Source organism: Drosophila grimshawi, unplaced genomic scaffold, assembly GCF_018153295.1.
Source record: "Drosophila grimshawi isolate 15287-2541.00 unplaced genomic scaffold, ASM1815329v1 contig_848, whole genome shotgun sequence".
NCBI lineage: Eukaryota > Metazoa > Arthropoda > Insecta > Diptera > Drosophilidae > Drosophila > Drosophila grimshawi.
The window spans coordinates 12227501-12253125 of record NW_025063692.1 but is presented as its reverse complement, the minus strand read 5'-3'; the positions used below and the strand labels follow the sequence as shown (position 1 = coordinate 12253125).

Below are 25625 nucleotides of genomic sequence, written 5' to 3'. Positions count from 1 at the left end.
AAAAAAAAAAAGAGAAAAAATACGTTGCTAGAATTGCTTTTCCGTTATGTAGGATATACAAATATACGTACATAAGTATACATATATACATACATATGTATAACTTTTCTTTCGTTTTTGCGCTGCTATCATTTCTTTCTTTTCTTTTTAACATATATATTTCTTCACTGCTTTCTTTTAGCTACTGCTGTCGCCGCCGCCTCACGCACACGCACACATGCATGAAGCGACACACACATACACACGCTCTTACACATACATGCATGCATACATACATGTATATACACACACATACACAGAGAGCGCGACCCGCTGCCGTTGCCTTTTTTCGTTTCGTTTCGTCTTTCGCTATACACCTTGCTTCCGTATATACTTTTTATTCGTCGTGTCGTTGTGGAAAAAAAAATGAATAGCCGTTTGTTCAACTGAAATTTAACAAGATTTTAGCACTTTACACAGAATTCCTTCGGTTTTTCTTTCTTTTTTTTTTTTGCTTTTGCACAGTTTTCTGTTTGAGTTTATATTTTTTTTTATTCGCTCCAACTATGCGCTGCTGCTTCTTCACGCGCAACACTTCTCGCTGCTATTTGCTATTTGGTTTTGCTTCATTTTCGTATATTTCATTTGCGTTTGCTTCGTTTTCGTTCTAATTACTTTCGCTGTTCTCACACACACACGTTGGCTGGTAGTTTTGTGTTGTATGTTGAATGTTGTAGTTGTACAACAATATATTGGCACTGTCAGACAAGAATCAGAGAGTATTGTGTATTATGCGTATGCTTTTTTATCGACTACCTTTTTTTGCCCATTTTAATATGGCGGCCGTGTGTATTGTGCACAAAACGTCGTCGCTACAACTGCTGCTGCAACAACAACCACAGCAAGGCAGGCAACACTACTTACACTTTCACTAAACGAAAAATAATATGCGCCGCGCGTTCCACGTTCACGTTCGTTCGTGTATGAGAAGCAACTAAACGACGAATGAAGTGCCAAAGCAAACGAGTGATAATGAAAAGAACATTGCACGATAATTATTCGATATTGTAGGCGTACTTTTAGCTTCTTTCCTGCTATTCTTTCTGTCAGCCCCGTTTCTTCTTCTGCTTCTTCTTCAGCATGCCCAGATAAACGCTTTCCAACACTGTCCATAAAGCATTTTAGCGTTAACAGAACTCGACAACAGTTCTGTTAAATGTGGAGCCGTTCTGTTCAAGCGTCATTGAAAGACTCCGATATTCGAATCAAACAGAAACTGTTCAAATTAATTTGTATATTTTTTTTTTATTATTTAATTTTGTTTTCCTATTGTCCAACAAACAATGCGTATTAACTTGTATATATATAATTTTAAACACACACAAAATGCACAGTGGCTAAATATTGCAAGTAGATAAATAATGCAATTATTGTATGCTTTTAATATATGGATATATGGAATTATTGTTGATCAACTCGCAATTGAAGCCCGTTAATTATTTGTTGTAAGTATCGGTATATATACATATATGTGTATATATATATATGAGAGATATATAAATATGTAAGTAATATGTATTGGTTGTATACATGTAGGTAACAAATACATTGTACAACATATTGCCCTATAATTGATTTAGTATTATTCATCGTAAAATCTTCGAAAAAGGTAACAGCTAGCATTTTAAATACAAAAACAAAAACAAGAAACGCACATATAAAAAACAAGACAAAATATGAAAATAATAGGTATAATAAATAATACAGCATTTGGCTAATCAATGAACCCCAAACCAAACCGAACCAAACCAAAACCAGAACACAACTCGACCAACAACCTTGCAAGCAATAAAACCAAAACACAAACAAAATCATAAAAAAAAAAAGGAAAATTGAAAACTCCATTGGCAGAGAAGACTTTAGTAGGGTATCTGGTTCTGATAGTACTGGATCATGTCGTAGGTACGCGTGCGGAAATTCTGATACGAGTTACGTATGACGGCCAACATGTGTGCGGCGGCCTCCTTGTTGTTCTTGGTGGCAACAAATCGCTGCTTGAGCAGATTGATCGTCTGTCCGCGGAAGCAGGGCAGACCCGTGTCCAGCATTAGCGATACCAGCGAGACAATCGCATCCTGATAGGGTCGCACAGCGAGGAACGCCTGCACGCACAGCTCACTGAACCATTTAAAGGTGGGCGCCTCCATTTTGCCGCCCATTATCATGACCATCTCGTCGGTGAGCTTCATGTCCGGCTCGAAGCCAATGTTGCCGCCCGGCGATGATTCGAACATGAAGCCAAAATCTGTGTGTCGAATTAAGTTTGTTGAAAGAGTTTAGTGTCTAGGATATATATATATATATATATAATATAATATAATATAAAATAAGTTAATCTGTATTTGAAAAACTTGCAAGTGTTTCCCAGTTTGTTTTTCGGATTTCAAACTCGATGAAAAAGGACCGAAATTCTGCTTGGATTTCATTTGGCCATTAATCAATTTCAACACAAAAAATAATTATAGAATTTAGTTTGAAGCAGATGAGAATGATTAATGATTTCTAGATTAAGTTCGATGAGCGACTAAAAAAATGAGTTTCAATATTTGAAATTGAAAAATCAACGATTAAGTTTAGACATTTATACCTATGTGTATGATGTGGCCATCCTTGTCGATCATGATGTTGCCATTGTGTCGATCCTTGATTTGGAGCAGATATCCAATTAGCGAATAGGCGGCCATCGATTTCACAAAATTGGCCCGAGCCGCCTGAAACTCCTTGGAGCTCTCATCGCCATACTGATGCTGGAAGTACTCGGATAGGCCGGAATCTGTCTGCCTGCCCAGCTGGTCGCGTGACTTGGCATTGGGCACACACTCAATGACGCCGCACTGTGCAAATAGCAAATAGTTAATAACATTTATATAATTATAATAGCAAATGCAACAATCAAAACGCAATCAACTTACACCTGGTGCTGTGGCAACAACGCGATAGGGAAAGAGAAACAGATCCAGGCCAACTTGTTGGAAGATATTTTTGAATATGGTGATCACTTGCAGTGCCAGCATATCCTGGCGCACATCGTCGCCCACCTTGAATATGGCTGCCTGCCACGATTCGACGCCCAGCGTCATATGGGCATCCTCCTGTGAGTTCTGCTCATGCACACATTAGACAAAGACAGACAAAGAAAGTGACAGCAAGAGAGAGAGAGAGAGAGATATGATGAGTAAGACTGAGACAGAGCTGCTGGGGATTAGCTGATAAAACTAGGATGTCATCAGTAGTTTTGCTGTGTTTTTGTTCTCTAGCAGAATTCTTATTCTTATATTAGTTTCTATTTTTTAAAAAATGCATTTCACTTCATCTGAAAATAGTGAAGAGCAGAGTGACTTCTCATTGAGACTTCTCACTAATAGACCAGTCGAGAGCTGATCTTTCCGAAAGGATTTTCTTAGAGTAGTTTCTGGATTTACATTTCTACTTTTTAGAAATCGTTCGAAAACTGAATTGATTTTAGCTCTAGTTGAAGACCGAATTCAAGTTGGGAAAGACTAGTTTAAGTTAGGTTAGCTTAAAACGAAGGTTGAGGCCATGTTTGGCCCGCTGTGATGCTGTATGGGATCTCGGCTAGATTTCTCCAACACTCGTGTATTAAAACCTCAAAAAAGTCAGAGATTTGAGCAGCCAGTTGCCAATTATAAACTTTGCGATCCTGGCCGGTCTCATGTTGGCTAGCTCTGATAGGCTAGTTACGGAATAATTTGCCAGGATTGCCAAGCGTTTGCGGGCAAGTGCTGGGCAGAAGCAGAAGAAGTGTTCCGGGGATTCTACCTCTACCTCTTCCTTGTAGCTTCTGCAGAAATCATTATACGGCATCTGGAGCCATTTATCATTTGACCTGCGTCTGATTTCTTCTTTGATATTGAGCTTGCTTGAAGATAGGAGCATATTAATGCCTCGCTCGAGCTTTTAAAGGGTATCTCCAGTCGAATACTTCGATCTTTCGACTAGAGCACTGCTACCGCTAGTTAAGCTTGGGGCATTTTGGGGTTCTGAGAATCTAACAACATCGAAGTTGGGGAGTTTGTCTTACCGGATTATTGGACACTTCCATGGCGCGTGCCTCGAGCTCGTTGATGCCACAGCGATAGACACGGAATCTGGCCAAGTATGGTGCTTTGGCCGCACTCTGCATGGGCGTACCGCTGCTGTATTCAATATCGAGGACCATTGCCTCCGGATTGGATGGCAGATAGCAGCCGGATTGGACTTTGATGCGACTCAGTGCCGCCAAGCAGGCATTCTTTCGCTCAATGCCTTTGGGGAAGGATCGTATCTCGCCGGATACGGCTGTGATCTTGCCAAAGAAATCGAATTCACGCTCATAGAAACGTTTTGCGGCGCCAGAGAATGAGGCAATGATGTTCTGGGTGAGCACATCCAATGCCTCATACAGAATGGGATCACGATGCTGCTGATCCTCGTCCATGTACATGTTCGTCTGCATGTTCCAGATCAGCTGATGGGCCACTATCTGCGATCGCTTCGATATATTCTTAATGAACTCCACCACATAGCCCATGGTGTCGTGCCGCAGCGCTTGCACCAGTTGCGGTATATACGGCAGCACTGATTCCGCCGGATATGAGCTGAGCGTCTTAACCGCATACTGTGCGGTCAGCGGATGCGATGGATATTGTCGCGAGAAGTAGGAGAGCGCCTGGATGGGCGTCACCGCTGACCAGGATAGTATGTAGACAAGATCGGGACTTTCTTGCAGCAGATTCTTGGTGGTGCATAAATATTTCAACGCCTCGGGTATATGACAAACGGCTATCGGATCCGAGCAGACCAGTCGCGACACCTCCTCGTCAATGGTCTCCGCATTCTTGATGCGCTGCGGCAGAAAGACGGCCAGCGCCGGATTGTAGCACCATGCTAAGCGGGCATAGTCACGCCAAACATTTGGCTTGTAGGGACGATTCCGCCACTCGGTGATCTGCTCCTCGCCTGCAACAAAAATGTTGGAGAGATTGCAATTAACCCATCAAGCTATCAGTGGACAAACCTACCTGGCACTATCAGATCGGGCAGACTGTTGGGATTATACCAGGTGATGAGGAACTCCAGTTCGACGGCAAGCAGTTCGAGTATCAGATTGCGCTTCTTCATGTAATCCTTGTCATATGAATCCTTCTGGTATTGCAAACGCTTGGAGCGATACGAACGCTTCGACAACGTGGACGTTGAATGTGGTATGGTGTTGTACCAGCCACTTGCATTGCCCGTTGCACTCATGGAGCGAGCATATTCGGCGCCACCACTGATTAGCGATGCTGTCTCTGGATTATTGCGCACCGCCAACATTTGGGTGGAGCTAACCGATGTGCTGGTTATATCATAATCACCCACCTCCGATGTGACCAAATGTTTCTTTTCGCTGCGCATCGTTTGCCAGAATTTGAGCAAGATCAGTATATCCTCGAGCAGCTGTTCCCGACTCTGATTGGGGCACGTGGGCGGTCCGCAAAAATAGTCGAGTGCATTCGAATAGATGCGCTCCCTCAAAATGTTCCGTGCCAGCGATTTGGGTATCGTGTTGCCCTGTAGCAAGAACAGGCCGCACTGCAGCAACTTGAAGCGACAGCCAACAGTGGCCACCTGACGATTCTGTCGACTGCTCTTCAATATGGGCAGACAGCGATGCAGAAGCAGACAGAACATTTCCACCTTGTCGCGATTACAATATTTGGCCGTGTCCACCATTTCGGAGAGTAACTGCAGCCAGATGAGATGCGGTGCAATTAGGATCGGTTTGCTGACCAGTTTGCAGCCGTCGTAGGCGGCTAATGGATTGGTGCCCTCCATTTCCCAGGCGAATAGACCCATACGCTTCTCGAACGTTGTCTGCCACGCACTGACCATCTCCTGGATGAAGCACAGCTCGAGATCCTGTCGAGCGGTTAACACCCATTGCCAGCACTCGACAGCCGTCTCCATCGCTGACTCCGTAAACAGTTCCAATTGCGAACTGGCCACCGCATGCAGCAGCTTGCGATCGATCTCGGCACAGATGATCAGATAGGCAGTGGCACGCCACAAAGCGCCACGATGTCGAGCATCGCTCTTCTCCGCACAGGCACCCCACACATCGCTCACCAGTCGATCGGCGAGGCCAACCTTATCCTGTTCACTCAACACGGACAGCAGGCCGCTTATCTCGCCGGCGTATTTGCTGCGCAGACACAGCACGGAAACGAATCGTGGCGTATCCGAATTAACGCAACTGGGCCGCTTGCTGAGCGTGCTCAGCGCATTGCCCGGATGCAGGGTGCTGCTGTTGACAACCGAATCGAAGGCCAACGCCAGGCCGCTGTGATGGGCCAGCACTGGTGTCGGTATCTGATTGGGATACTCCTGCAGATGGGAGCGTGTCGAGCGTGGCGCCCACTTCATTGCCTCGTTCACAATGCCCTGACAGCGATCGGCGAAATCTTTGAGCCGGAGCTCGCGTGCCGGCAGCGAGTCCATCAATTGCAGCGTATACGGCGTTGAGACCACACGCAAAATGGGCGTCTCCTCGTTGGGATCCAGTGACAATGAGTACGCCAGCAACTGTAGTATGTCCAGCATGCACCACAACACACGACGATTCCACAGCAGATGCGGAAAGCGATCGACCAGCTGCGATAGATACTGATCCGCCACCAGCTGGATCTGCTTATGGATGTGATTGAAGTACACCAACAGCAGCGTCGCCTGCGATTCCAGCACCTTCTCGCGGATCTCATCGTGCGCAAACAGCACATTGCGAAATTTCTCAAAAACCTGATCGGCAACGCTGAAAATGATTGCGTTAATCATAAATCTCAATTAGAAATTTCAACTTGAAGAGATTCAATAACTTATAGCGACAGCTTAGATCAATCATCAATCAATCAAGCATCAATCAATAAACCATAGATGCTAATCTATGTCCGAATCTCTCTCATCTCAATCGACAGATTTTTCCTATGCCAGCTTTAAGCTATAGTTGTCCAAGAGCTCGTCTCCAATTTTAAACGATTGATCAACACCAAAATTCAGCATTTTTTTTCTTTCTTTAAACCCAAATACCGAAACTGAATTATCTTTTTTAGCTGTGTCTATTTGAATGTGCCTCAAACTTAAGCTGGAATGCGAGAGCCAAGTCTCTGCCTCTCACAGCAAGCAGTAAACAAGTTGCAAAGAATCTCTACCGGAATTTGTATACTTGACTTACTAAAATCGGAATGGGAACCTATAAAACGTCATCGTATCAGTTTGATGATTTAATGCCCGATTACAGCAACTTATATATACATATATATATATAGATTCATGTGGATCGTCTGAATATACTTTGGATGACTCACCATTTAACGCATTGCCAAATGTTGGTTTTGTCCTTTTGGAGAGCCGTATCGCATAGGTAGCTCATAATGGGCTCCAGGCTGGGCTCATCGGCATTTTCGACTCGCAGCATTTCGAGCCAATAGACGCTGAGCAGATAGGTGCACTGGGCAAAGCTGAGCTTATTGATGCAAGCGGCCACATTGTCCGAGGAATGCTCGAGCAGCACCAGTATTTGGCTGCGCAGCTCATTCACCGAATCGCTCTTAATGGCCAGCGTATAGTTGAGTTCCCGCATATCCGATTTGTGTGCCGTCTGTGAGATGAGCAGCGGCGATTTGGCCGCTATCTGCTGCACACCCTGATACCAATCGGCTGGCCAGAGTCGGGCATTTGTGAATCCCATAACGACACAGTACGCCCAGAAATCTTTGAAGAGCTTGTGCAGACGTTGACGCGGATTCTTGATCGGCGGCAGGCGACGCATGAGAACAGCAATTACGGGTATAAGCATGCCCAGGTTACCGGCACGCGAGCTGGCCTTTTGCGCACCCGGCGTATTATCGTATGACCGTTCGCCATCGAGTCCAATTTGGACAAACAACTCCAACAGTTTGCCAAGCAACTCAAGCATCTCGGCATCGCCCTGAATGTTGCCAGCAATGTTGCCCAATGCATTGACAACCGCATCGGAGACATGATGGAATTGCTTGCGATTCTCCGGATCTGAGTTATATGCCAGCGATGCCGATTGTACGGTGACGCGCGAGAACATCTTCATGATCTCATCGAATATGTGCGTCTCACACTGCGAGATGATCATGCAGCCAAGTTGATCGACAATCAATGCATTCTGCTCCGATGGCACCTTGCAGAACCGCTGTATGAAGAACTGCAGTATGTTTTGTGTCGTCTTCGATGTGTCCTTCAATGCGACGGCCACGTGACCCAGCATCACAATTATGTTCAAACTGACTAGCGTTGACTCACTGCAGATATCAATTTGCGGTTAGCGAATGATCAATTATCAATAATCGCATAAGATATGACTCACCTCTCGTGCTTCTCGGCGGTGAACAAACGATTGGAGACGTTGGCAACCAAAGCGGGCACACAGAACTGGTCCAGCGTGTGAGCAGAGCGCAGGGCAATTGATAGATTCTCAATTGCAGCATCGCGGAGTGCCTCGAAGGCCGCATGACCGCTGCGTCCAGTGCCTGGCTGCTTTTGATTGTCACCAAAGATGTCGACAACCGAACGCGAATCCGAATGCTGGACAACAATCTTGAATGGCGTCAGTTCCTTCTCCTTCTTTTGGAGCGCAAGCGTTTGCATTGCATACGTATGCAGTTTACCCAATATCGGGCTGGGATCGACAAGAAAATCACGCAGATACGATATCGATGTGCCGGCAATATTGGGAAACTTCTGTGCCAGCTTGCCCAATCCCTCCAGACAGACCATTAGCAGCGGCATATGATCCATCACGATCTTATGGCTCAGCATCAGATTGAGCTTCTGGGACAGTCGTCCGCACAGTTTGTCCGCCTCTGTGGGGGGCGGGGGAAGGTGGTATTTAAAACGATTACAAACAGATCATAGACATATCATATCAAAGGGAAACACAAACGGAAATGCAAAAAAACGACAACCTCAAACATTATTTTTATTTATGTTTTTTTGGATGGAGCAGCATGCAACACAATGGGATTCCCACGATTGAGTATCGAAATGATAATGGAACAAAAGAACAGAAATTCAAACAATAATCAGAAATCAACAAATTAACAATTGTGTTTAAAAGGGAGGGAGACGGGCGGGGTAGGAACTGCTCTTGACCTTTTTTCAATAAAAAATGCAAGCCATTTTGCAATGATGGCACGTTATAGTCGACATCAACTGTAAAAAAAATTACGGTTTTTTTTTACGAAAAACACAAAGAAAATAAAAAATGCAAATATCAAAACACAAAACTAGAAATAGAATAGAAATCAACCAAATAATATAAAAGCTATCCTCGGACCCCGACACCGAAGCTACATACATGTTTATACCCCAGGCAGTATAATTCGATAAAAATCGATAACATTTGATATATATTTGTCATATCGAAACAAACAAGTGAGAGATTGATTTTCATATATGATCAGCGATATATTTTGTGTCTCTAAATGCTATAAGCAACTCTCAAATAAATCAATAAATTTTTCAATTCTGTTTTTTGCTTAACAAAAAATATTCGACTGAAACTTTGACGAAAAGTTCTTCCAAAAGAAATGTGGGAATATACTCGTTATATATATCAGACTGACAGAAGCAGAGAATCCGGATCAGAATTCGATCAGTTAATCATTTTCTGTGCTATAAAATCAAATCAAAGATTCCCAATAAATACTCCAAAAATATACCAAATTTGCATTGCGAGCGTATTTTTTTTCTTTCTTTTCATTGTGTGAGTGTCGGTTTTATGTTTTTTTTTTTTTGTTTTTGTTGCCAATTAACTTACCCGTCTCATCGCGTATGGCCCAAACCAATAGATCCACGCAGGCGGCATTTGCCATCACATTAATTTTGTATTTGTTGACGACGGCGATGCCATTTTCTTCGCGTCGTTCGCGCTCCTGATCCTGCTGCTTGTTCTGCAGCTCCGTTTGGCCGTTGAGAAAGAGTCGCTTGACAAACTCCTGGACATCCTTGGTGAACGGTGTGGGCAGATCGATCTGATGCTGCAACAGTTCGCGCAACAATGTGACCAGCACCAAATTGAGCATCTCCGAGAAGCTCTTGTAGCAATTGCCATTATTCAAATGCAATGAGAATATATCGCTGCCCAGCTCATCCAAATAGTCGAGGGTATCCTTGGTCAGCAGCTTCTTGGACACCGCAAATATCGTCTGCAAATGCTGGATGGGAAACGGTGGCACACGATACAATGGCTTTGGGCCATTCTTGCTGGGCGATTCGCATTGATTGACACGCATATGTGGAAACTGATTGAAACTGGAGCCGTAGCGTGTAAAGAAATGCGTACGTGGATCATACGGTACGGAGAAATACGTGTGCAACGATGCTCTCTGCCTGCCAGAGCCCCCCAATGGGCGCATACGATGATGATGGTCATCCAAATTCGAATTGTGATTATGGTTCGCCAAGGTGCCGGACATCGAACGCGGTATGATTGGACGAAATTGTGTGGTCGCCAAACGTTCACTGCTGCTAAAGGAGCTGTTATTGTAAGTGCCATTGCCACCGCCAGCGCTGGCACGTTGTATGTGCAGCTGTTCAGGCGGAAAGATGCGGCACAACAGCGGCGGATCATTGCTCGCATAGCGACCCATCGATCTGGCCAAACCGAATAGCAACGGCACCGTTGCGTTGCACAAAACCATTGGCGGTGGCGCCGAATTGCTATCCTTGCCGGGCTTCACGATATTCGCCAGTGTGCCCAGCGTCTCCACCTGATTCAGTATGATCTCCTCCCGCGACTCTGGACATTTCGCTGCTATATCCGATAGCAGTGTGTTCAAACAGAAACTAAACTTCTCCGCTGCCGGTATGCGTACACCTGCAAATCGACGACGAAATTGATTGAATTTTTAATTGATAATCGGGCTAATTATTGTATTTTGTGGCTTTAGACTCACGTTCGACTTTACTGCTGCGCTCATCGTGTATTCTCGCCTTGGGCAGGCTCTTGGCCAGTCGCAGCAGATAGGGCACGATTTGTGATTCGTGCTGGCAGCCACCTTCCAGAAAGTAAATGCCCAATGCAATGACCGCATCCTGGGCCCTCGAGTCCAAGCAAAATACGCCCGATGCATTCTCCTGCGGACAGTAGCGGAATAGCGTTTGCACCTGCACAAAGGATATCAAATGTCAGCAACAAATAACAATAACATTGCCAAATGCCTTCAGACTCAACCTCCCCCACACACACACACACACACACAGACTGCCCCCGCACAGAACACGCATGTCTCTTGCGTTTCAAGGTCAACGCTAGTTGCGCAAAAGTTCGATTTTTAATTTTGCTGTCAGAGTTTTAGACCTTATCAGCCCCAGTTGCCAACCCCCGTTGACCAATTTATCCAACCCGTTCCTTCCATCTCCACTCGGCACCAACCTTGTCCCATGGCGTGGGCTGAATGCCAGCCAGTACACGGGCCAAGCATAGCACCGTCCGCTGATAAGTATACTTGTCCGAGGCGGTCATCTTTCCACACACCTCCAAACAAAATATTGGTTTGAGTGCCACCAGCAACTAATGATGCAGTTGATGGGGGGGATTCGAGCCGCGAGTGGCTTAAATGCAATGGTTGGATATGAATGCACAAGCACAAGCACAAGCACTTCAATTCGTTAATAATGTAATCAATTTGTTTATTTATTGCTCATTAGGCGTTCGTCATCGTCAATCGTTCGAAATTTGCATTGTTTTACTATCGAAAATATCGAGTACTTTTTGTTGCGGTATCGAGTAAACACTTGATAAGATGACTGCCAGAGTATCATAGCGCATATGTAACACAACACACGCACACACATATACGACTTAGCTCCACACGTAACGAAATTACTCCACACGCAACGAAATTACTCCACACGCAACGAAATTACTCTACACGTAACGAAGTTACTCCACACGTAACGAAATTACTCCACACTTAACGAACACGCAACTAATTTCAAATGCTAACGATTTCAGCTGCTTATTCATATAATTTGATTAATTTTTGCATTTTGCGTGTGAAAAATCATTAGAACAGCTAGTAAATAATATTATAACGATGTACAGTTAATTATCACATTATAAATTTAATACTACTGATTACATTTACTAGTTTTCTGATTTGATTGCATAATTTTGTTGCTTTGCTCCGACTAGGTTTTTTTGGCGCCCAACCTTAAAAAATAGCTGGCTGCGAGTCGTAAATAGACGCTTGACTTTTGAGAGCGTGAGAGTGATCCTCGCGACTTGGACAAGCAATTCCCAATGAAAAGCCAATTAGTATTTTGGCGTGTTTCTCAAAATCAATTAGGGTTCTTCAGTGCATCAACACACACATTTTTGAATCGCCGATTTTAACAATTCAAATTGATAACAATAAATGTCATCTAACGAATCGATAAGAAACAGAGAGTGAGAGGAAGACGTCCCTTTAATGTTGTTGCTGCTGCAATACATACATTTGTCAAGAGTTGTGAATGGTTCCAGGAGCAGGATGTATGTCTTCCACTTTCTACTAGTCGGTAAATTAGAGTAGGAAAATATGTTCGTCTGGCACAGCTAAAACGCTGGCTGCAGTCTCTCGCATTGCCTGCTGAAAACTTGAATGCCCCGATATGATTACAATGGGAGCAGCCGCCGCCGCATTGCTGGACGATACTGGACGATGTGATGCTAGGCGGTTGGCATCCAGACGCCCGGTGTGCACCGTTTCCCTGTAGCGCAAACTCTTGCGCAGCTGCTCACACGACTCATCACAGCCATCGGCACAGAAAGCACAACGCTGATGCGCCAAATAGAGACAGTGATTGTAATTCCAGTACTGGGCAAAGTCTAGCAAACGATCCCGAAAGTAGACATGTTGCAGATCCTGTGCGCATATCAAATGCCGTATGCAACACATGTCATCTTCGTTGTCCAGCACCTCGGCGACCAGTGGAAGCGTCGGGGCAATTGCCACGCCCTGTGCTATAATGAATATGCATTTGGCACGGCTTGCGTCGTGCGCATAGTTGCCAATGGGTCCGCGAAATTGCAGCACTTGCATCGGCTGCAACGTTGCCAAATAATCGGACATGGGTCCGCCTGCTCGCAGCTTGACCACAATTTTGAACTGTTTGCCCACAAAGTCTGTCCAGTAGGGTGAGTAGGGTCGCAACACGGCATGGCCAGCAAGCTCAGCGCGCAACATTATATGATGACCAGGCGGAATGTCCAATATGCTGTCGTCATCATCGTCCGCATCCTCAGTCAAAGTGTGGCCAAAGTGCAAAATTCGCACCTGTGCATCGCCGTTCATTGCCTCATTGCTGAGCAGTCGGAATCTGGCATAGTTTTCGATGACGTTACGTTTGCCAGCCAAAAGTGCACGCTGGCTGGGTGCTGGCCTATTGTCAAGAATGCAGTTCGTGCACCCATTGCCGCAGCAGTCAGATTCGTCCACTTCGTCAGGCATGTGCATCAACTAGAGATGGGCGATATCACAAAACGAAACAGGGGAAAGCAATTAATACAAAATATCGAAGCGAAATATCGAACCAAACAATGCCAAATACCCATCTCTGTCATATCGATAACTTAACAGGGAGCGTAAAAAAACGTCATCGATTCTCGATACCTTGTTGATAGACAGATAAACACAACAAAAAAAAATACCTAGCAATTTTTTTTAATAGTATCCCAGTGTTTCCATAATCATTAGGAAACTGTTCCAAAAAATATTCAACAAATAATTCTTCGATAAACTTTCCGCAGAGTGCCAGTTGAAGAGCTGACGTCAGCTGCCAGAGCCGCACGGGTAACAAGGGCAACAAGGGCAACAATAATGTGCAACTAGTGGCGGAAGTCTTCATCATCTGGATCTGGAACTTTTGATAACAACAGGCTAACAACAGCAGCAGCTGCACACATTCTGTATTCTGGTTGAGGGAACATGAATCTCGAATCATTATTTCGTGACTTTAATCCATGGTAAGCAATGCAATGCAGACAAACGCTCTACGTTCTATTTGATGTATATCCTAATCTGATCCTTTATTACAGTAAATTCATAGTGCACTGCAGCCTATTCACATTCGTAACGCTTTTTGCGTTGCGTCTCGATGGTTACATTGGTATGGTGGCAATCAACTCAGTGGCGGTGCGAACAGAGCCTTTAATTAATATCGATGATCAATTGCAGATTGGCCGTATTGGGCAATTTTTACACCGTTGTGGATTTGGAAATGCACTGCCATATTGGGTGCCATAGTGGGTGCCATTGTCTGGTGCCGCTATCCGCACTATCGCCTTGAAGGCGACTCCTACACACAGTTCAAGGCGATGCTCATATCGTTGTCACTGCATCTGATATTGCTAATGTTCGAGCTGTTGGCTTGCGACAAGCTTACGTCGGAGCGGCATCTGTGGGTGCTCGTCTTTATACCGCTCATCTTTGGGTCTGTGGTCAGTGTCGGTGCCTGTGTGTGGGCTGTTAAGCATGATCGCTCCTTCGAGCTGGAGCTGTTTTTAGCTGTTAATGCGTTGCAATTTGTATCATTGCCGCTTAAGCTGGACAAGTTTGTCTACTGGAACTGGGATGTGGTGTTTGTGCCCATGTGGATTGTCATTTGTTTGAGCTTAGTTAGCGTACTTTATAATATCATATTCTGTGGCATTATGATGCGCACACCGGAAGTGACGCTGCAGCAGAAGAAAGCTGCACTTAATGCAGCCGTTGGCAATATTTGCACCGTTCTTCCGTTGCTCTGCTTTCAGGTAAGTCCGTTTCAGTCTGATCGCACTGCGTTGCCATTTAATCTCCAATGTTAATCTGGTTTTTGGTTTTGTGCATGCATTCAGGTGGTTATCTGCGACAAACTGGATGGCGAAATCAAGTTTCCGTACATTGTGGTCTTTGCCCCGCTGCTGGTCTCCATACTCGCGCTCATTATTTTAAGCTTTACCGCCAAAGGCGGCAACATGTGGTGGTTTGGTATTCGTAAATCGTTTAGCCAGTTTCTGCTTTCGGCCATGCCGTTCCTGCAGGAGTACGGCAACATTAGCTATCATGCGGAGACGCAAAGCCATGCGGGTCAATCAGTGCCACTGGACGCATCCTCATCATCGACCAGCAACATGGCTGCCACAGAGGCGATGCACGAGTTTAGCAAGCACGACAAGAAGAGCAAGAAAGCGGCCAAGAATGATATTTTAAAGCCGGTGGTGCCATTCATCAGCATTGATTTACCTGATTAGATGAATCGTAATGATTAACGCCGCACAACAACAATTAACAATAGTTAACATTGCTAGCAATGTTATCACATACACCACAAATATATATATATTTATATATATGCATACATATATATATATATCTATATCTATATATGTATGTATTTGTATATTTATATACGCCTACTGTTAGGTGATTAGCTGTAGGCATTCGCATACACACAAACTTATCTTTACTTATATAAACATTGGCCGTAGCTAATTCGAACTGAATTTAATTTGTAAGTCCTTCCTATCGCCCGCCCGCTCCCAAGTCTCCTCCATCCACATATGTATATATATATATATGAGTGGGGGTGGAGTAGATCCAAGATCGGCTATGTGTAAATATATTTATATATATATATTATATATATGTAATGAAATATATAAATATATGCACTATATGCACGCATATAATAACTGTATATGTATATATTTGGCCCGTATTATTTTTAAGCAGCTTTTCTATTCAAAATGCAATCAATTTAGTTATGAAATACATCTATATAGTTTTTGCTTTTCGAATAAAACGAACGTATTTCAAATCAGGCAATATTGTAACTTAATTTTTTTTATTTTATATATTTTAAATAGTTTAGCTTCTATATGTGCAAGTATTATATTTATGTATGCATATGTTTTTTAACGGCTTAAACATTTTTAATTATACCTGTAAATAACTAACAATGCAAAACTTAAACCAACCAAATGCTTCCAATTTATTTTTGTATTTATATTGGAAAGGGTATTTACTCAATGGGATGTTGTGCGCACAGCCAAATCGTAATTCAATTTGTATATATATAAATATTATTTATAGAGTATTTATTGAATGGCACTGCGACTATTTCGATATCTGTTCATTTGGACAACTTGGTGGAATCGAGTTCATTGCCCTGCCTCAAAAAATGTGGGTCTCAGACAATTAACAGTATCCCACTAATGCAGTCGATGAATCAATAATGCCTTTTTTTGTTTGTTAACAATTTGAAGACATGCTAATAGTTGTTATTATGCTGACTAATGTATATAACAGGAATTAGTTCGACTCTTTATCATTTTTCACGAACAACTCTCTGTGTCACATTTGCCTGTTAATTCAAATGGGGACTAGTTGCAAGCATTATCTATCCAATATGTGTCTGCTGTGTTATTGATTTCAATTTCCTTTTATCTACATTGTTTTCATAACAACAAAAAGCACAAAAAAAAAAAGAGTTGTGATTATATATATACTCTAAGCGAAATTGCTAAAAAAAAAGAAAAACATTAATGAATTCTTACATTCATTTAGGGTACTTTCAGCAGTTGGCATTTGAAATTCGATTTTTGCCCATTCTTGTTGAATATGCATTTGTACTGCGCACATCCGCAAACACCACACACACATACACACACACATGCATATATATATTTTTACCTACATATATCTATGGACTATGAGAACTAAAACAGAGTGTAAGCAATGACTACATACATATATACATAAATACATTGTAAGTAGTTTGTAAATCAAAGTCAAAGCGCCTTCGCTTCAATTCAGCGCGCGCTGCTGACGCAGAGAGTGAGAGAGAGAGCGAGAGAGAGAGCGCCAAATATAATCCATTCACTTGCTGTTGCTGTTTCTGTTGTTGGTCCATTTTCCTATGCAATGCTGCTGACTGCTTGATGGGCGTACAAGGAGACGTAGATAGAGAAAGAGAGAGAGAGAGAGGGAGGGAGGAGAATGAGCGTGCGGGAGAGTAAGCAAAAAGCACAAACAGCTGGAGAGAGAGAGAGAGTGAGTCTGCCTGCAGAGTGACTGTGTTTGACTGGTTTAGTGCAGCAACAACAGCAACAACAACAGCCAGAATAACAACAGTTACTTGGTGCTTTTTGTTTAGGTTCAGTTGTTGCTATTGTTATATGTAGCCAATTACTGCTGCTGTCTCTGCTGCTGCCGCTGCTGCTGCTGCCGTCGCTGCTGGCAAAGCACATAGTTACGAATACGCTTCAGTCGCTGCTAGCTCCAGCTGTTAATGAGTTGTCTTTGGCCGTCTTCTTCGTCGTTGTCTTCGTCATATTTGTTGTCGTTGTCGTTGTTGCTGTTGCTGTTACTGTTGCTGTTGGTTATAGAAAAAGAGAAAATGTGCTGCCAATTGCACAATAGCTGAAAACAATAAATCGGACAAAACAGTTTTCGCCAAAAAACAAAAAACCAAAAAACAAAAAAAGCAAAGAAACCAGGAAGCGACAACAATTTGAAAATTTGGATTTTTTGGAGTGGGAAGTTTGGGGCAGCACAGACAGATGCCGCCGCACAGATGGACGGACGAGTCACGCGACGCCTCCTGCTACTACGGCAACGTCGGACGCTCAGCCTCCGATGCGGATGACGATGATACGGAGGCGGATGACGAGCAGGAGGCCTTCTGCGACGGTGACAGGCCACTAATCAGACGTAAGAGAGAAAAACAAAAACAAAAACAAACAAAAAAACTACACATAAAAAAAGAAGCACTAAAAAAAACCCAAAGAATTTTAGATATATTTGAATCTAGTGGTTAACAACTTGAACTACCAATATAAATGTTAACTGAATATATATTCCAATTCAGCGTTCACTCAAAGCACTAATTGAAAATACGCTTAAAATTTATTTACATTTCATGCTTGATTTACATTGAACTGTAAGATTAGCAACAATTCTGTCTAATCTCATTTGTTATGGCATTTGAATTTTTATCATAACTATTTTCAACAACGTCATCACTTTTATTGTCAAGTTTCTATATATTTTGAATCGAAATTGAAGTGAATTTTGTGCTTTGAATTTTGCAGCTGCTGCTGATGATGCTGGCGAAGATGATCTGCTGCAGACACGTCACATCTTTGGGCTGATGGGCTTCCTCGGCTTTGCCGTCGTCTATGCGATGCGTGTGAATCTCTCTGTGGCCATTGTGGCCATGGTTAACCAGACTGCCATTCCACACAACAATGGCTCCATTCTTGGCAACGATACGTGTAAAATGCCACCTTCTCCCTCTCCTTCATCATCATCATCATCATCAGCATCGTTTTGGGATCAGGATGAGTATGATCGGCAGGATGAGAAGGGTGAATTTGTGTGGGATGAGGCGACGCAGGGTTTGGTCCTTGGCAGCTTCTTCTATGGCTATGTGCTGACCCAGGTGCCTGGTGGTCGCATGGCTGAGCTGTTTGGCGGCAAACGGATCTATGGCTATGGTGTCCTAATCACTGCAATCTTCACATTGCTCACTCCACTGGCGGCCCACTGGGACTTGCCACTGCTGATTGCTGTCCGCGTCCTGGAGGGCATGGGCGAGGGCGTCACATATCCGGCGATGCATGCGATGCTGGCACACTGGATACCACCGCTGGAACGGAATAAGTTCGCGGCAATTGTTTATGCCGGCTCCAATATTGGCACCGTTATATCCATGCCACTGACGGGTTGGCTCTGCTCGCAGAAATTCCTCGGCGGCTGGCCATCGGCCTTCTACATCTTTGGTGTGATGGGATTGGTGTGGTTCGGTGCCTGGATGTATCTCGTCTACGATAAGCCCAGCGAGCATCCGAGAATTTCACGCAAGGAACGAGCTTATATTGAACGCATGCTGCATGTTCAGTCGCAGCCGGAGCACAATCACGTTGACGATGTGGATGAGGATGAGGAGCAGGAGCGTGACCGTGACCAAGAACTGGATGAGGTGGATGTGGTGGAGGTGGAGGAGGAGGAGGAAGAACATGAAGCTATACCGTGGCGTCATCTGGCCACCAGCGTTCCACTGTGGGCCATCCTACTGACGCAGTGCGGCCAGAGTTGGGCATTCTACACACAGTTAACCGAACTGCCAACCTACATGAACAACATCTTGCACTTTGACATCCAGTCGAATGCACTGCTGAATGCCGTACCCTATCTGACCTCCTGGTTCATGGGCATCGCGTGCTCCGCTCTGGCGGACTGGATGCTCGCCCGTCGCCACATCACCTTGCTCAACTCGTACAAGCTGTGGAACACGATTGCGTCGGTGGTGCCCTCGTTGGGCCTGATTGGCATCATCTATGTCGGCTGCGATTGGGTTTGGGTAACGTTCATGCTCGCTGGGATTGGATCATTTGGCGGCGCCGTTTACGCTGGCAATCAAATGAATCATATCGCGTTGAGTCCCCGATTTGCTGGCACCATGTATGGCATAACCAATTCGGCGGCGAATATGTGTGGCTTCCTTGCACCGTATGTGGTTGGGCTGATCATCAATCATCGGGAGACGCTCACCCAGTGGCACATTGTCTTCTGGCTGGCGGCGGGCCTAAATATCGCTGGCAATTTCATCTATCTCATTTTTGCCAGCGCCGATGAGCAGAGCTGGTCACTCCAACCTCCAACAAGAGTTAACAGAGGCGCTGGTTCAGCCTCCGCCTCAACATTGCGCATCTAGCAACGGGTACCTATAAATCAATAAGACGACCTTAATCGTTAATCCTCCCTTATTTAGTGCATAAGCAGAAGTGTGATAATTCCGTGCGGAATATGTTATTAAGTTCCCAAAATGATGACAATGACGATGACGATGACGATAATGATAATGATAATGATGCAGTATTCTTTCCGAGTGTAGCCAACCAATTATCGAGCAAAACACATGCGTCTAACAAACTATTAGTTTCCAGGCTTCCAGTGACTTTCCAGTTTTGATCATTTAACAGGACATGTGACAGTTCGCAATCCAACAAAGCTAACTTAAAGCTACAACTTCCATTGACTTTCCAACGGATGTAAGATGGACATCTTCTAGACCATCCAGCGAGTCGCAGCGAGCTCCAGTGCATCCCTGGTTGACTCTTAGCTACCAGCAGCACTTGTCGCTTTCCAGTAGCCAACACTTTCCAAGAAACAACTTGGATTCAAATGCACCGCTTTTAATGAGCTTTTCCAGCAGCTTCTAGTGAGCTTCCAATAATTCTCCAATAATCAAAGAGTTTCCAATCCAAATGCTAGATGGGTTCACAGTACCTAAAAACACCGCTCTTGGCTATGACTATTTTAACCAATTGTTAACAACGGACTGTGTTTTGCTAGACGTTTTGATATCAATATATTCGTTATACGATAAACGATATACGATATACGATATACGATATATATATATATAGATACATATACGATATACAATACATATGAGAAACTAGGGTCTAGCGTTGACCCACATAGCTTTAGTGCGGCTCCTAGCCTGCCGAACGAAATTATACAAATTATATACCATATACAAAATGTATTCCGATATTTATATACACATACACACATATATAGATATGTATATATTGCCTTACATATAAGCTACATATGTATGTACATAGCATCCGAGGCATTTGAATGTTATTTGTGATGTAACTTTGAAATAATAAAAACGCACAAGCATATCATAGATTTTGAAGCCTTAACGTTTGAATTTTGGGCTTGGAATTGCCAAAAATATATATGGAATTTTTGAGGGGAAAATCCCGAAAGAGCCAATGATTAAATCGTCCAGTTATAATAGTTAAGAGTGGCTGGATGAAGCTGGATGCAGTGTGTAAGCAACAGCAACAGCTGACAACTGACTTGAATAGTTGAACCAATGCCAACAAGTTGAGCTTCAATTATAGCTCAGAGTGTACTACACAGTGACATTCCTGACATTCCCATAGTTCAGATATATTATAGCTCTGGATAACAATTGTAAATACCAAATGCGCAAATTGTTGTGGGTGCCTTGCCTTATCGGTATTTCGGTTGTTTCGTTTCGTTTCGTTTCGTTTCGATTCATTTCGTTTACTTTTCACTTTATTATGAATATTAATGCCGTTTTGTGTTTTATGTTTTTTTTTTTGTTGGTTTTTTTGTTTTGTTTTGTTTTGTTCGTTCGATAACTGGTTTACTGGAGGGGTGGTACACAGGCTGCACTGCAAATGGGACGGGGAGTACGAAAGGTTCGGAACGGGGGCGGGGGCGGGGGCGTTGGTTGTTGTTTGTTTGGTTTGGATGCTCTACAATGCAGTTGCTAATTTCTCATGTTTTTTGTTGTTTTTTTTGTTTTGTTTTTTCTTTGTTTTTGATACAAATACAATTAGTTATATAGTACATAAATAATTTATACTATTTCCGTACTAACGCGCTATATAATAAATGCTAAACCACAAAAAAAAAAAAAAATTAATTTAAGAAAAATAAACCGACGACGCATTTCATTTGATGATGTTACACGATATATAAATATATATGCAGATATATATACATACACATATATGTATATAAATAATATATGTATATATATATATATATATATATATATGTATATATATAAGAAAAAGAATAAGCTTATACAAAGCATTTACGCATGCTGTGAGCGTGACAGTGACTGTGATCGTGACAGTGACTGTGATCGTGACTGTGATCGTGACCGTGATCGTGACCGTGATCATGACTACCAGACACTGCACTTGTCCGCCGGATTCATGGTTGTGCCCACTGAGCAGCCGTAGGCGTGCGCAAAGTCACGTGAATTCGAGAGCGGTCCAAGGACACGGACAAATCCCGGTGAGTGTACGGAGGATCGGATCTTGGTTAATGCATCCTCTGGCCGCATGCTGCCGCACCAGATCTGTGCATAGTTGAGAAAAAACAGCTGATCGTGCGTCATATTGAGAGCCGGCAACATCAGCTCCCTGCCATGCAGCTTCTCCCACTTCTTATACGCCTGCAAAAGCAAAAACAACACACACAGGATTTGGATTAGGATCGTCCAGTTTGGCGATCGAACTGATGCGGCTGATGCTCACCCGGAACGCCTGCTTGAGGCCGCCATTGTCAGCGATATTCTCGCCCTGAGTCATCCGACCATCCATGTACATGTCGACCTCGTTGATCTTGTAGCGCGAATACTGATCGATGACGCACTGGGTGCGCTCCCGAAATGCTTCGATGGTCGCATTATTCCACCACTGCATCATGTTGCCCTCGCGATCGAACTGTCGCCCCTTGTCATCGAAGCCATGCGTAATCTCGTGTCCGATCACCACACCAATCCCTCCATAGTTCAGCGACTTGGGAAAGTGTTGGCTATAGAACAACGGCTGCAGAATACCAGCGGGAAATACTACCAAAGAAAGTACATAAAAATTCCAGATCAAAACAAAAGATCGGCATATACATATATATATATATATATAGAGATAGGAACAAAAAAATAACTGCGAATTTAATTCAAGAATTATGCATTCTTGGAACACATTAAACTAGGAGTAATAATCTCAAATATTTATATTAAATATTTCATATGCTTTGAGCAGTTATATTGTATCAGAAATACATTAATGACACATGTATTTGTCTACGCCTATCTCGATCCCTATGGCAGCTATATAATAAAAATGACTTGTAAAACAGAATTTTTTATTAAGCGAAAATCGACCGATTGCTCCAATGTCAACTGTAAGTCATAAGTGGATATATACCAGGTTTCTTCAAGATAGCTTCAGCATTGAGGGAAAGATACAACGACTCGATGACTGATAATGATTAAGAATATGTATATATATATATAGCTTATCTTCTGCACAGAGTTACACATTTGTGTAAGAATGTGGATGTGTTGCGGGGTATATACATATATAGGGTGTAGTAGTAGGGAGACACCCACCAATATCATTTTTGTTGGGATTGTAGAAAGCGTTGACCACCGCCGGCTCCGTGGTCCATTTCTCCTTATCGACGGGCTGTCGGAGCAGTTGGAGCAGCTTCTCCGATTCCCACTGCAAGATGCTCAGCACATTATCGATAAAGTTATCCGGGACGATCGTCAGCTGAAATAAGTAAGCGATTTGAGCTGTGGAATGGCGAATGGGGAATGTGAAATGTGGAATGGGGGATGAGGAGTACGAGATTAAAACGAATTGCTTACATTGACATACTCCTGCTCCAGTTCGGTGACATTGGTGAGTATCTCTGGATAGCCGATGCGTTCGTTCATTGAATCCGCCTTTTCTTTGGCCACCGCACGCGTCTCATCGTCCATCCAGTGATTCTCGGCCAGCAGCTCATTGAACGCGGCCCGAATGTTATGAATCATCTCCAGGGCAACCTCCTTGCTATCCTGATTGAAGTTATCCCGTATGAAGAGGGCGCCAACGGCAACGCCCAGTTTCTTATTTGTCCACTCGACGCACTGCGACCAGCGTGTCCTCTCCGACTGGATGCCCATGAGGATTTTGCGGAACTCGACGCGCTCCCGCTGATACTCATCGATCATGTGCGTCATCAGGGACATGACCAGACGCCACAGCATATAGTTGTGGACAACCCGGCGATCTGTGCGACGCAGGATCCTACCCATTTCCGTTAGATACGACATGCCATATGTGACCAACTGTTCATTTGGCTGCAATTGAATCCCCGGCCCAATTGCCGTCTGCAGATAATCGGTCCAGTTGAGCTCCGGCACCAGTCGCTGCAGTTCCGGCAACGAAATCTTCCGATAAACGGCGCTCGTATCGTGACGATCCGCCTCGGCCAGTGAAGCGTTGACCAGCTGCGTCTCAAAGTGCACCACCTGCTTCAGTTCGTCGGCTGCCGTCGATGAATTGGCGCCCAGCAGCTGAGAGATTTGCGTCATGTATTTGTGATATGCCTGACGATCGTTGGCACTGCTTGCTTTCAGGTAGTAGTCGCGGGAGGGCAGCGCATACTGCAGCTGATCCATTTGGATGATGTTCACCGAGCTGTTCTTGTCATCCGCCCCCACATACAGTTCGATCAGCACCGATTCGCTGTAGTGGAGCCGCAGTTTGCCCATCAGCTGCTCGACCGTCAGATGCGAGGGTATCTGCCAGTTGGACTCGATTACCGGCCAGCCGCCCAAGGAGCGCAGCACCTCCTTCAGCCGTCCAGCGCCAATCTTACGGATCTGGGCTGCACTCAACATGAAATCAGTTGTAAGAATATTCTTTGATATTCATTTGCTTAACTCAAATTGATAATGCATTTAACTATTTCAGATTTCATTCATTTTGCTATTCAATTTAAATACTTGCTAAAGAATTAATTTTTTTAAAATATTTGTAATTATTTCAATTCGAATTAAAATATTTACAAATTTCTTCAAATATAATTCTGTCTTTGTTCAGGCACTTAAAAATGTAATCAATCCAATTGAAATCAGAATTTATATTAATCAAATTTTGACTACTTTCTCGGACAGTATTTTCTTGAGTTGCAGTTCTCAATTGAATTCAATTAAGTAATTAAATTTCGATTAATTTCTCTGAAATTTGAGTTAAACCCATCTTAGATAACCAGATAGCAATACTCACGTATGTCCATGCAACTCTTGTAGAATGTCTTTGCCTTGATGGTTGCCTCATTATCGCGATCATCGGTCGGTTCATCGAGAACACCACGTAAAATCAACTGTTGCTGATCGGAGAGCACCTGCGATTGATATTTAGTGTCAGTATCGATTCAATAACTTTACTCAGTTTGATATTTGGAAACCTCAAAAGTGCTAATCGAGCTGCGATCCTCGGGTATGGGATGCACCTTGTTCCAGGTGCCACATGCAAATTGAAAGAAGTCCTCGCACGGATCAGCCGCTAAATCCATCGCGGATAGCAATGAAGCAGCTGTAAAATAATCGAACCATCAATAAATCATTAGAGAATTGCGGGTTTTTCACTTATCTACATTTGTACATGGGAAAAAATGCCATCTGTGCGTTTAATTGAAATTCCAGGTCATAAATCAACTTTCGAGTCGATCATAAAAGTCCAACTGAGACGCAAATAACTTTTATCATTACTCCCCTTTTACCACCCCAAATAACTTTTATCATTACTCCCCTTTTACCGTCCCTTTAAAACCATCCTTCCTTCTACATTAGCCTTGTGTTTGTGCAAAATTTACGCTTAAAGTTTAGGTTTGACGGAGTCCGGTAAAACTTTGCCAGACTCTTTCGCATAGAAACGAAAAACAAAAGGATAATTTCGGTTTATCGTGGATAGTTTAGGGTTCGGCATTGGTTTGGGGTTCGTGAATGATGTCCCTTTGCCTTTGGTATGAAAACAAAGCGACAAACCATAAATCAACTTTACTCTGAATGCTTCAAAAATAAGAGTTGAGCTGGGCAAAAAAGAGTAGACTTGAAGATGGACCAACTTTCAACATACTGAGTAAAAACATATAGAAACACAGACATATGCGCATGTATATATAATAGATTTATATATATATATTAGTATAATA

The 25625-nt window shown here is 43.5% G+C and overlaps 5 protein-coding genes across 7 annotated transcripts in view; 2 read left to right on the top strand and 3 right to left on the bottom strand.

Annotated features, from left to right (window-relative positions):
* Window positions 1-1716: 1716 nt before the first annotated feature.
* LOC6566030 (phosphatidylinositol 4-kinase alpha) lies at window positions 1717-11745 on the bottom strand. Of its 2 annotated transcripts, XM_032739068.1 has the most exons (11): window positions 11483-11745; window positions 11004-11214; window positions 9866-10924; window positions 9199-9258; window positions 8414-8909; window positions 7383-8348; window positions 5061-6829; window positions 4082-4998; window positions 2952-3140; window positions 2627-2873; window positions 1717-2284 (listed from the first exon to the last, which is right to left on the bottom strand). In XM_032739068.1, the coding sequence occupies exons 1-11, from the start codon at window positions 11570-11572 to the stop codon at window positions 1899-1901; spliced, it is 6390 nt and encodes a 2129-aa protein (XP_032594959.1). In that variant the 5' UTR covers window positions 11573-11745; the 3' UTR covers window positions 1717-1898. The 2 variants fall into 2 exon arrangements, with proteins under 2 accessions (XP_032594959.1, XP_001992622.1); XM_001992586.2 differs by lacking the exon at window positions 9199-9258.
* Window positions 11746-12500: 755 nt separating this feature from the next.
* Window positions 12501-13586, bottom strand: LOC6566029 (NADH-cytochrome b5 reductase-like). Its single transcript, XM_001992585.2, has one exon. It carries the CDS (start codon window positions 13545-13547, stop codon window positions 12615-12617), a length of 933 nt encoding a protein of 310 aa, XP_001992621.1. The 5' UTR covers window positions 13548-13586; the 3' UTR covers window positions 12501-12614.
* Window positions 13587-13774: 188 nt separating this feature from the next.
* On the top strand, window positions 13775-15896 carry LOC6566028 (transmembrane protein 185B). Its single transcript, XM_001992584.2, has 4 exons — window positions 13775-14056; window positions 14129-14199; window positions 14268-14842; window positions 14927-15896. Exons 1-4 carry the CDS (start codon window positions 14019-14021, stop codon window positions 15320-15322), a joined length of 1080 nt encoding a protein of 359 aa, XP_001992620.1. The 5' UTR covers window positions 13775-14018; the 3' UTR covers window positions 15323-15896.
* Window positions 15897-17342: 1446 nt separating this feature from the next.
* Window positions 17343-20784, top strand: LOC6566003 (putative inorganic phosphate cotransporter). The gene is made up of 2 exons (XM_001992583.2): window positions 17343-17783; window positions 18164-20784. Exons 1-2 carry the CDS (start codon window positions 17633-17635, stop codon window positions 19786-19788), a joined length of 1776 nt encoding a protein of 591 aa, XP_001992619.1. The 5' UTR covers window positions 17343-17632; the 3' UTR covers window positions 19789-20784.
* Window positions 20785-21699: 915 nt separating this feature from the next.
* The window catches only part of LOC6566002 (neprilysin-1), a 15044-nt gene continuing 11118 nt past the window's right edge, over window positions 21700-25625 (bottom strand). For both annotated transcript variants that reach the window (XM_032739073.1, XM_001992582.2), the window contains exons 4-9: window positions 24879-25006; window positions 24698-24815; window positions 23290-24296; window positions 23029-23191; window positions 22169-22485; window positions 21700-22086 (exon numbers count right to left, since the gene is read on the bottom strand). In XM_032739073.1, the coding sequence (XP_032594964.1) occupies window positions 21814-22086; window positions 22169-22485; window positions 23029-23191; window positions 23290-24296; window positions 24698-24815; window positions 24879-25006 (2006 nt within the window). In that variant the 3' untranslated portion in view covers window positions 21700-21813. The remainder of the gene's footprint in view (window positions 22087-22168; window positions 22486-23028; window positions 23192-23289; window positions 24297-24697; window positions 24816-24878; window positions 25007-25625) is intronic.